Source organism: Centroberyx gerrardi, chromosome 24 (assembly GCF_048128805.1).
Source record: "Centroberyx gerrardi isolate f3 chromosome 24, fCenGer3.hap1.cur.20231027, whole genome shotgun sequence".
NCBI classification, from domain to species: domain Eukaryota; kingdom Metazoa; phylum Chordata; class Actinopteri; order Beryciformes; family Berycidae; genus Centroberyx; species Centroberyx gerrardi.
In genome coordinates, this window is record NC_136020.1 from 2,786,725 (window position 1) to 2,799,349 (window position 12,625).

General features: G+C 42.2%; 1 protein-coding gene across 1 annotated transcript; it reads right to left on the minus strand.

Moving 5' to 3' along the window:
- Positions 1 to 678: 678 nt before the first annotated feature.
- On the minus strand, positions 679 to 2,358 carry LOC139916277 (potassium voltage-gated channel subfamily A member 5). Its single transcript, XM_071905092.1, has one exon. It carries the CDS (start codon positions 2,356 to 2,358, stop codon positions 679 to 681), a length of 1,680 nt encoding a protein of 559 aa, XP_071761193.1.
- Between the last annotated feature and the right edge of the window lie 10,267 nt (positions 2,359 to 12,625).

The window sequence follows — 12,625 nt, forward strand, 5'->3', positions numbered from 1 at the left end:
TTCATAAATAGTAGGCCTATACGAAATATGTACATATTTGCAGGTGCATTAAATGCAACGTTTTTAGAGTAAACATACGACTAACTGACGGTACATACGAAAATAAAACACCCATTTGGCTTTTTCTTTCTTTTTTTCTTTTTCTTTTTTTGTACTATGGACAAAGGCTACTTCATACAGTATGTACAAGAGCCTGATTGGTTGCTGGAGCTCCGTTAAGGCCTAACAGCCTCACAACATAATCCTCTCCGATGTCAAGCGCGCAAGTAATTATTTCTAGTCCTGCCGTCCTTGATTAGTGCACTATCTGTAGCGTAGACGCCCTACTTTTCTCACTAATTTCCCCATGAGTTTGATTCGGGTGTGATGATCAAATACTGGAGATGTTCCTACTTTAAAGGGCCACTATGCTGCATGCGATGTGGTTTGTTCATAACTCCTCATTTTCATGTGCGCGCAGGGTTTTCTGGCGGATGTGCTTACCAGATGAGGGGATTATAATGTGCTTTTTATAAATCAACCCCGTCGCTCTAAAACTTTTCAGGATTGCAACGTGTTGATCCTTCGACTGTGCAAAGACTTAGAGCCCATTAATGGGGGTATTTTTACACAACTGACACTATGGGCTTTAAGATATTGTGGCTTAACAGTATCTTAAGGAAACAAAGCAGACTGAGGCTACAGGTCCGTCTCCCGTGTGTCCAAGCAGAATGCGTAAAGAGATCTCTTGATGTCCATGCTGCTGTTTGCCTTGATATTCGCCTTTTCCACCGACGTGGCCCCGTCGTTGTTTTCCACGTCTTGCGATTTGACAGATGATTTACTCCCTCTCCGTTTTAACTCCGGGCTCGCGCGCCCACTGTTCGGCTCGTCTTTTAGAGACGACTGGTCCTGGTCCGTCTCTCTGTGATAAAAGTAATTGAAGTTTGATACGATGACTGGCACCGGCAGGGCGATGGTCAGCACGCCGGCGATGGCGCAGAGAGAACCGACGATCTTCCCCCCGACCGTCACCGGCCTCATGTCGCCATAGCCAACAGTTGTCATGGTGACCACAGCCCACCAGAAGGCATCGGGGATGCTGGAGAAATGAGACTCCGGCTCGTCCGCCTCTGCGAAGTAAACGGCGCTGGAGAACAGGATGACTCCGATGAAGAGAAAGAAGATTAAGAGGCCGAGCTCTCTCATGCTGGCTTTCAGCGTCTGGCCCAGGATCTGGAGACCTTTGGAGTGTCTGGAGAGCTTGAAGATCCTGAAGACCCTGACCAGGCGGATGACCCTCAGGATAGCCAGAGACATGGCCTGCTGCCCGTTCTGGTGCTCCTGCCCCTGCTGCTCTGCCAGCTCCGTGCCCACTGTGATGAAGTAAGGCATGATAGACATGATGTCTATGATGTTCATGATGGTCTTAGAGAACTCTGACTTACTGGGGCATGCGAAGAAGCGCACTATTAGTTCAAAAGTGAACCATATCACGCATGTGGTCTCTATGATGAAAAAGGGGTCCGTGAAGGTGAGGGACGGACGGGGCGCAGTGCTGTTGTCAGGTCGGCTGGTCACCGGCAGCTCCCTCTCATCCCGGAACTCTGGTAACGTTTCCAGGCAGAATGTGATGATGGATATGGTGATTACAATCACAGAGACAATGGCGATGCCTCTCGCAGGACTGGAGCTCTCCGGATACTCAAATATAAGCCAAACCTGCTTTTGAAATTCATTTTGAGGCAATGGCTTTTCTTCCTCTTTGATAAAACCCTCATCTTCACGAAACCTCTCCATGGCTTCCTCGCCCAGCTGATAAAACCTAATCTCATCTGCGAACACATCAATTGACACATTGACAGGTCTCCGGATCTTCCCTCCCGACTGATAGAAATACAATATCCCATCAAAACTTGGCCGGTTGCGGTCGAAAAAGTATTCGTTCCTGAGTGGATCAAAGTATTTTATTCTCTTAGCGGGGTCTCCCAGTAAAGTATCAGGAAACTGGTTCAGGGTCCCCAGCTGTGTCTCATACCTCAGCCCGGCTATGTTAATCAGCACCCTCTCGTTGCTCTCCGTGTCCATGTCCATGTCCAACATGTCCTCATCAAACAGATGGGGACTGTGATCCGCGCGTAAAAGCGCATCCATGGCATTTTCGCTGCAGCTGAAGGTGTTGTTCATGTCGTTGATTTTCCAGGAGCTTTGCTGACGACTGCCGAGGGTGTTTAGCTCTTTACTATAGGAGTCCTCGCCAAGTCCGGTTTGGACCAAAGGTGGTTGAGGGAGATCCAGTGCGTTCCGGCAGGTCTCGTCGGCATTGCCACCGCTCCCCTTAGCGCCGCCGTTCTCAAAACTCACCAAGGCTATCTCCATGCCGAAGCCATTAAAAAATCATTTGGAAAAGATAAAAAAGAAGTTGAACAGTAAATATCCGCTCTGTTTTGCAGGAAAAGTTAAAATAATCTGCACCAGATGAAGCTGGGTAAAGTCCGGTGTTCCAGCCGCCGTTCCCGTTACATATATGCATATGTATTGTAAAGGCTTAAGCCGCCGCCAAGCTCTCCGGTCTGGATAAAGTAAATATTACCACAAGAGGAGAGAAGACCCGGATGAGAAAGTAATGATTATTCCTGACGTCAAAAGTGCTGTTCAACCGTTGCTGCCTTTGAAAATGTCTGTGGATGCGAGACAAGCTGTCATCCTCAACTCAGAGAGAGAGAGCGAGGGAGAGAGAGAGAGAGAGAGAGAGAGAGAGAGAGAGAGAGAGAGAGAGAGAGAGAGAGAGAGAGAGAGAGAGAGAGAGAGAGAGACTCCACCGTGTGTTGGATGGGGGCGGAGACGCGCTCGGCTGCAAGTTACATTTTATTCCCTGTTTGCACTGGTTTGGATATGGCAAGGTATGCGCAATGGCCATACTGTGAGTCCAAATTTGATTTTGTAGATTTTTTTATTATTATAAGGGAGTGCAAAGGTCAAATAAGAATGGCCAGAAATGTATTTGGAAGCCATATCTAAAATTTAAAAAAAATCACATCAAGGGGCATTCAGGACCATTGTTCCATCTAAAGTAATAGTCTAATAATTTGTCACATTACCAAACAATAATATCTTGTCAGTCCCCACATCTACTAATTTATCAAAGCGGGAAGTTGTGGTAGTAGTAGGCCTAAATCATATCAGATCGAAGGACGTGGTTTATTGACAGTTTATTTGTGATAAAGTGATAAATAATTTACCAACTGATTGAAATGCAGTTCTAAATGCTTTAGACTCGCAGGGGTCTTCAACCTTTTTCAGCCCAAGGACCCCTTGGTTGATAGAGAAAAAGAGCAGGGACCCCCTAAATTAAAAAAATAAAATAAAATTATGTTGCATTTTAAGCCTGGCCTATAATAACATATTTATAATCCCTTATTAACCTATTTATATACTCAGTTATTATGCTTACGGTTGCTAAAACGTTTATACATAATTATTATTGATGATGACTATCATTATTATTATTATTATTATTATTATTATTATTATTATTATTATTATTATTATTATAGATTGAGGCTTATACTTTTTTTTTTTACAATGAAACATTTAGCTTAACTTTAGCTTCAGGCTGACACATAGGTCTACATCAGTAAGATGACTGACCCTGGTGAGTGGCACACAGCTTGTCTATTCTGGGGGAGATGGAGGTTGTCAGGCAGAGCATCATATCATCCTCAGGCTGCAGTCTTGAACAGTATTTACTCTTCAGGTAGGTGAGGGAGGAGAATCCACTTTCACAAAGATAAGTTGTTGCAAAAGACAAAAGGCTCACCATTGCCTTTGCTGTCAGCTGGTGGAAGGCTTTCTGGCAGTAGATCCAGAACTGGATGAGAGGCCTTGACTCATACACATTCTTGTGCGTACTGTCTGTGGATAGGTCGATCAGCTGATCTTCCTCAGAGGCTGTCAAGTTTGAGCTGTCCGATGCATTGTGTTTGAATGGAAACTGTATCCATGTCTTGTCCCTTCTCCAGGACTCAGCCTCAGAAAAGTATTTTTCAGTGCCTCCAAGTGTCCAACAATTGCACGTTTCACGTCAGGTGAGAGCACCGCAGAATCAGCCAACTCCTCCATTGACGGAAACATGGAAATGTTACCTCCCCTGATTCGCTCTCTCCATCTTTTTGTTTTCTTCAGAAAGCCTTCCATCTTGTCATACAGCTGAATGGCATGCATAGAACTGTTCAGTCTGTTCAACTCTGAGAAAACGTCTGCCAGATATACCAGTTTAGTGACCCAGACATTGTCATTGAAATCCGCAGCCAGCTCCGCGCGGTTTTGACCAACTAAAAACTCGTGGATAGCTGTGCATAACTCGAACACACGTGCCAATACTGATCCACGAGAAAGCCATCTGACCTCAGAATGGTAAAGGAGCGCATTGTGTTCCTCTCCCGTAGCATCGCAGAGAGAAGCAAAGAGACGCGTTTGCAAGGCACTCTTCTTAATAAAATTGACAGCCTTCACAACAGTGTCCATAACGTCAGCAAATTCAGCACTCATTTCTTTGGCAGCGAGAGATTCTCTGTGTAACATGCAATGAGTCCACAGAACTTGTGGGGCGACTTTTTTGACAAGCGCAATCAGTCCACTTTTTTGACCAGTCATAGCTCGCGCACCGTCAGTACAAATCGCAACACATTTTGCCCAGATTATGTCATTTTCTCTGAAAAAGTAATCAATCACTTTGAAAATTTCAGAACTTGTTGTGCGCTCAGGAAGCTTCTTACAAAACAAAAATCCCTCACACATTTCGTTTTGGTCAACAAAACGCACAAATGCCAAGAGCTGTGTGTCTTTGGACATGTCTACAGATTCATTCAACTGTAATGCAAACGCCTCCATCAATTTTAGTTTCTTGATTAATTGCACCCTCACATCAGATGCCATTTCACCAATTCGCCGAGCAATCGTTGTGTCTGACAACGGGATAGTCTTCAGTTTATTTACATATTCATCATTCCCATTGTCTTGCACATATCACTGGCCGCGGGCAATATCAAATCTTCTGCAATTTTATATGGTTTTTTACATTGAGCAATGCGAAGAGCAACTTGATATGAGGCTTTCAAAGCAAGCTCTCCAACTTTCGCTGATTTTCTCATCGTTGTCTGTTGGCATTGGAGAGAGTTCAGACGAGCCTGAAAGTATTCCAGTGTTTTATCTTGCAAGTGGCCGTGATTCTTCTCCAAGTGTCGCTGCAGCTTTGATGGCTTCATGCTTTCGTTTGAGAGCGTCGCCGAAGAAACAACACACACCGGCAATTCAATCCCTTCGGTTTCCAAACTTTAGGTAGGTTTGTGAATATTTTCGGGACTTCTCTCTTTTGCATTTACCCTCTGCCGCTGGGGCAGGTGCTGCTGGGGAAGCCCCATCACCTGTGGTCTCGGACGAGGTGGAAGGAGTAACGGTAGGATCCCGAGCTCGAGGCCTAGTTACTGTTACAAAGCGATCCATTCTACTTCACATATTAACCTAGTAGTAGGCTAGTTATTAATTATTTTAGCACCGAACTGCGTTTTAGCCAACACTTAGCTTGCTAGCAAGCCAGCTAATTTTTTTCAATGGCGGTTGGTCACGTGTAGGCTCTGCATCACGCACCGTGGTTGCATGGGAATCATTCATTTTGTAAATAGTTTTTGTCAAAAGTATCTTATTATTGCCTATTAATACTTGGAGTTTACTCAATATTATTATTTTTGTCTAAAATACATTTTTAAATTTTTCACATAAATTATTTGGACGAAAATTGGCAGTGCCCTGCAGTACCTCCGGTTGAAGACCACTGCTTTAGAGCATTGTTGATTTTCTTTTGTTTGACAGCGACTGTAAAGATAGACCACAGTGTTTTTGGTATTACAAATGGATAGTACAGTTAGTGAAATATGGATAATTGGATGATTTTGGTGTGTGTTCTCATCACTTAACAGGGAAGCTGACCAATGGGACAATCTAGCAAAACCTTGGTGTATTTAACCATTGCATTGTGGCAAAGAGTTTAACTGTCTATAGACTTAAGCAATGAGCTTGAATGAATAATAATACAATTAACAAATTTCCATTATAGCACGATGAGACAGATTATTGTCACTTCACAAATATTTTTGTGAAAATATAACGTTTCATCTCTATTATCATGAAACATAAACAAAACAACTAATTTTGATTATTATTACTGTACTAATGACAATAGTAGAATAACAGCATAGGCCTATTACTGTATAGATTAGGTCAAATGTGATTCTAGTCCCTGTAACTTTAGATAAACATGATGCTCTTCTTCTCTGGTGTTCATACCAGTTAAGTACACATGAAGAAATAGCTAGATATGAGCATCAGTCCAGACTGTGGTTTGCCCTTGCTTCATTTTATGCTCGGCTTTCCCTGCATGAGGAGCTGCTGGCTATCAGATGTCAACATCCATCTCCTTATACCCTCCTCACTCCTAACGAAGCGCACCACAGTTTTCTTGTTAGAGGACTGAAACTCACATTTTCAGGCGTCTTGGTGCCACCTAAGTTCAAATGGCATTGTTCTCATGTAGAAAATGCTCCAGAACATGCTCAGAACCACTCAGAACATGTTTGGTGCCCTAAGAAGAGAGCGAATAAACGTACAAAACTGACAATTTCAACACTCAGACATATTAAGTAGAAGTAGCATCGGTATCATCAGAATTTATTGACACAGAAAGACAATGTGAGATGGTGGACAACTACAGAAGTGCTAAAAATATCAAAATATATGCATTATATACCAATGAGAGGAATATGAAAGTGTGTGAAAGACAGCAGGTGAAAGATTACAGCATAGAGACAGTTTTTACCAAGTATTCAAGTAGTCAAGTTGGCAGGTGTGTTCACCGTAGATGAAGGGACTGTTCAAGCCCATGTTTAAACCCATGTGGTGCTCAGTTACTGAAGTAGTTAAGAACAGACATGACTTAAATCCTTATTAAAGCACATGGCATTAGGCGCCTGAGGTGGATTTTAAATAGGTTAACCTCCCTTGAATGAAATGTGCGAGGAAGATGAATCTTCGCAGCTCCACTCATCTTCATTACCTCATTTTAATGTAAATCTACTTGAAAGAAATGGGAAAAAAAAAAGATTTACAAAACATTCTGATGATGGCAAATTCACAGCACATATTTCATATGTAGTAATCCATATTTAAGTACGCAATTGAGACAGTGAGTGACAACTGTAACTAAATCCATACATGTCAGTAATCCATACTTGTTCCCACTCTTACAGTGTATTTGAATTTTCAGCAGCATATGTTTATATAACCCCACAATTGTTGGTATTCTATTTTTATTGCTTTTTTGTTTCATTATTGTAGGATTTCTACTGTTTCCATTGCTTATTTTATATTCTATTGCTGAATCCTATTACTTTTGCTTATTTCCCCACAGAGATCCATACAATTTCATCTCATCTTACATGTATCTTAGGGTGAATTCAGCAGCAGCATAGCAGCAGCGCACGTTTGCACATGGCTGGTAGCTGTGTCATTTCAAAAGTCAACAACAGCTTAATGCACACAAATCCATTTCCTTATGGACTGTGCACAAAGGCATGATTTCCACATGATGAGAGCCATGGACGCTTCTCATTTGGGCCTTTTTGTTGCCTTTGTGCCTCCCCGAGCCACGTGACCGAGTCCTCTTCATCTGTGCTGAAGTGCTGTAGTGCTGGATGGAGGGTCGAGCCCCGGGGCGACGCACTGCACTCTGCTGGTATCTGGATGTTTCCTCGTCCTGCTGGCTTTGAAGAAGACTGACAGGGCCTTTCTTTACCTCTACACACACACACTCGCACACACACACACGCACTCATGTGGGTGTTGCTACACTTATGGGGACATTCCATTAGCTACACTCATTCCCTAACCCCTAATGTAACGTCAACCCTCACCACTGCATGACTAACCTTAACCTTTACCTAATCCTAATTCTAATCCTAATCCTAAACCCAAATCCGAATACTAAAGTACTACTTTGATGAAATACTCACTTGTAGAAGTGAGGATCGGCCAAAATGTCCCCACTCCGAAGGTCCAAAACTAGGGATGGGATGATACGCTTATTTCACGATATGATACGATTCGATACGCGATACGGGGTTCACGATACAACCATGATACGATGCAATAAATAAAAGTAACAACAAAGTATGACTGTGCAGAATTATGTTTATTTCTGAGACTTTCCTGCAATGGCATTAGCTTGAAAGAATGTAAACAACAATTTAAAAAATGGAGCTAACATCGCGATCATTTTTCTGCCCCACGATACGTATTGTCACATATTTGTATCGCGATATATTGAATTTCGATATATCATCCCATCCCCATCTAAAACTCAAACTGGCTCTCACAAGGAGAGCAAAACAAGTACACACACACACACACACACACATACACACGCACACACACACACAGACAAAGCAACAGGACACTGAGAGCCTGAGTGCAATTACAAAAGAAAAGAAGGTGACCTATTTAAAAGGTTAGTTTCTTAGCCCCGTGGGTGGATTAGGAAAACAAAGCATGAGTACTATATTTATCCTTTTCCTTATCTAATGCCCTAGCCTCATCATGATAAGAACTATGTGCATCTCCCCGCCCCTGGATTAGTGCACTGTCCTCAGACTGTAGCCATGAAAAATAACTCAGTAACTCAGTGTAATTGGCCCTTGGCAACGCTGTGATTTCATGCACTGGATACAGCCATTAGGGTATTTTTTACAATCATTTTCTGATATTTTGCATGTGGACCACATCTTTGAAATAGCACTCGCACGTTAAATCGGAGCTACAATATGGCCTTAAATAGGGGGTGAGGGTGGGGGGGTGGCAGTTGCTTGTGGTTGTACATGAATAGTAAACAAGGGTACAAGAACAAGCAAATTCCAAGAAGTTGTAATAGTTAGGTTCGGAGTTGCAGCCACCATGTTCAGATGCATCTATGTACCCGCTAATGTACCATGATTATTTGTTTTGTGTGTGTGTGTGTGTGTGTGTCTGCATGCGTTCTTGTACTTCTATCCTTGTGAGAACCAGACTGTGAGGACATTTTTGTTAAGTGATCTTCGCCATTTTCGGCAATCCGCACTACTTGTAGTAAAAAGCTGAAAAAAAAAATGTTAAAAAAACACTCTTCTTCTAAGATGCTGTATAGGCAACTTTGGAGAAATGAGCAAGAATTTGAAAATGCACAACGAAAAAAAACCCTCCTCCCTCTCTGCTCCCTCTCTCCCTCCAGTAACTCCTCCCTCCAAACGAGGCTCAAGTGCGTGTGCATGTGCATGTGCATGTGCATGAGAGTGGAGGCAAATTTAATAAATTCCAAAGATTTTACGGAAAACACAGCTCTGCTAGCTCATTACTAATTAAGATTAGTTTAAGGTTAGGGTTCAAGTTAAAAGTGTCGCAGGGCATTATTTTCACTGTCGAGGACTGTCGCGGAGTGGATAGTGGATTCCTTGCTTCCTTGAAAACAAACAATCCAAGATAAACATGGAAGGAATAGAGGAAAGGCTGGCAGAAGAAGTGAGAGAATATCATTTAAAATCTTCTTTGCCATATTTGCAGAGGATGCAAACAGACCCAACAGCGTCTCGTTACCATGGCGTACATCTTCGCCAAAATATAATGCGGGTTTTTGAACGTGTTTTTGAACAATTAACTTTGCTGTTCTTTCTTTTCTTACTGCTTTCCTCCATTGTTGTTGTTGCTATGACTTCCCTGCCACTAGCCTCACCTTGATAGCCACAACCAGCTCACTGCTGGTCACGCCCATAGTAAATAGTAAACATCCCAACATCATTGAAAAGCCAATTTCAGGCAAACAGAGATTTAGACATGAACACACAGACTGATAATGTAGAATATATCCTATTTATTTATTGTTATTTGAATGTAAAAAAGTTGCTTATTGCATCTTTAAAGTTAAGGGAAATTTAAGATTATGACCTGGGTTTAGGGATTAGGTGAGTTAGGATTAGGTTTAGGTTTAAGCATGGAGTGACGAGGGTTAAGTTTAGGGTTGGGTTTTAGGGAATGAATGTAGTCAATTGCACTCAAAAGTATAGTAAGAGAAACGTGCGTGTGTAGGTGTGTATGTGTGTTTGTGTGTGTGTGTCTGTGGGAGAGGGCTGAGTCTCTGTGCGGTGCTTCAGGTCTTGTTGCCAGTTACAGAGGGAAACGGTAACCATAACAACAGGTAACCACTAACAACCAGCATCCATAACGACTGCAGCTCACAAATTAGCTCTCTAATTACACAGACACAATTCAGTGCTTGGAATGGTTGAGCTGGTCCCAGTGATAACAGCGGTGTTTTCCAAGCAAAAAAACAACCACAAATCATTCCTCCAATTCACCTCAGTTACATTGACTGGGTCAGAAGATAAGGGACAAAATAGGAAAGTGCCAAGTCACATTCATTATCTTAAAGTGGTAATCCTCTGGTTCCTTGTTTTCTTTTTCTTTTTTTTTATTTAGTCTCCATCTTTGGTGCTAAGCATTCATTGCTGTGGTGTTTCTGCACTGCACCTCCCAGAGATCACCTGTCAATTAAACAGTACAGTAATATATTTTTCCTTGTATTTTCTGTTGATGAAGTTTGAGTGTCTGTAGGTGGCGCTCTTTTCTTTATCTGTTCAGCCATGGTGGCTATCTCTGCTCATGCTAACTACCCAGTTCTTCTTCTGTTTATTCCAAACAAACTGAAATCAAAAATGTAAAATGTATCACTTCCTGTCCGCCAGAGGATTTTTCCCAGGAAAGACTTACCAGACACAGAACATGAACTGGCTATAGGTTGATTTAGTATTGTGTTATATCAATCAATAATACAGAAGAGCAAAACAAACATTTATTGATATGAAAATATTGGGCGTTACAACTTAAATCATATTGATGGCGGTGCATGCATAAAAATCTGAAAAAATATTAGGAGAAAGATGATTTATTTTGTAACCCTATTTTTAATTATCATGGCATTAGCAGTTAATGGTAATAACTTGACACTGGATTTGCTAATCACAGTGTCAAGTTATTAGTTCTGACATTCTGTGCACAAAAGGAAGTAACTCCTTAAATACCTCCTTTTTTTCTGCAGATGAAGTAATAATGTAGATTAGTAAAAGTCACTGAAGGCACGCACATCCAAGTTCACACAGGTGCCGGACATTGAAAAAATGTAGTCCGTGCAATGCACTGATCCCATGAACTAATTTATTGCGAACATAAAAGAAAAGTTCACCCAAAAATTGGAATTCGGTCATTATCTACAAGGCTCACTGCTGGAGAAGCTTTTTTCCAAACAATTGCAGTAAATGGAGTCCAGTCCTTTAGGCTTCAAAAAGGGCAAAATATGTCCATAAATGTTCTCCATATTGCTCGTGCAGCATAATCCAAGTCGTCTGACACCATGCGATGACTCTATGAGTGGAAAAAAACAAAATTTTATGAATTATTTCATGAAATCCAGTCCTTCCTCCATTGTATTCAGCTTCCACATTCCCAAACCTGCCAGTTTTCTTTCATGTTCCATGTTACTTTTTACAGTTTTTACATTTTGTCATAGTTAACAAGCACAGTTAGAGACAGAAAGGCATTTCTTAACCTATTACAGTTGGATCAGGGCAAAGACCTTTGACCACCGAACACATTAGGTAACATGGCGGGCTACCAGAGGGCACAATGGAATGCCATGAATCTCAGGAACCTGGCTAACTTTGTGCTGGTTAAAGTGACCCCGCATTAGTGCTGTTAAAAACGACTGCTGTTGATTTAAGCTTCATGCCTCGCCGAGCCATAACAAATAGGATGAGATTTGCATGTCGCTAACTGACAAATGTAGAATTATTTTTGTCCGCTGAGTGTTGGGTACAGTAGCAGGAAACCTCAGATTTAATGCATCTAAGCATCTAAAGAGCCATGCTGAGCAAATGGCTGGGAGGCTGTTGACAGTAGGCCTGAGTCAGTGGTGAGCAGGCGCACTGAAATACCTGGGGGAGCCAACCGCCTGACTAACCTTGCACCATGTTTGTGTTTGTGCATGTGTGTGTGTGTGCGTGCGCGCGCAGCCGCACACATTTCACACCGTGTCTCTCTCTCACTCTGTGTTTGCGTGTCACTATGCGTGCGGTTGCGCTCATTTGTGTGTGTGAATGTGTGCGTGCGCTCGCGTGTGTGCATGCTTTTTTTTTTTTTCTGTTTGCCGTGGAAACAGAGGGGCCTCAAGGCGAGTGCATGGAGAATGGCATGGAGGGAGAGGGAGAGGAACACTAGGATGAGTTTAAGAAGTCTTGACAGCAGATGCCTGCATAATAACATACAGAGAGGGCATGTGCAAGCAGGAAAATCAAGGACACCACGTCATGCGTGCCAGTCATTTAAAGTAACGGTTTCCTCTTGCAGCTTAGCAAACCATGCACACAGATTATGATGAGAAAAGGCTGGATAAATGGATTTGTAAATCAATGCTGTGAAATATAGCTGAGCCGAGTCTAACCAAAGAGGGATTTAAAATACTATCTGTGTACATTGATTATGTTTGAATAGCATTGCTGGGGGACAGCACCCT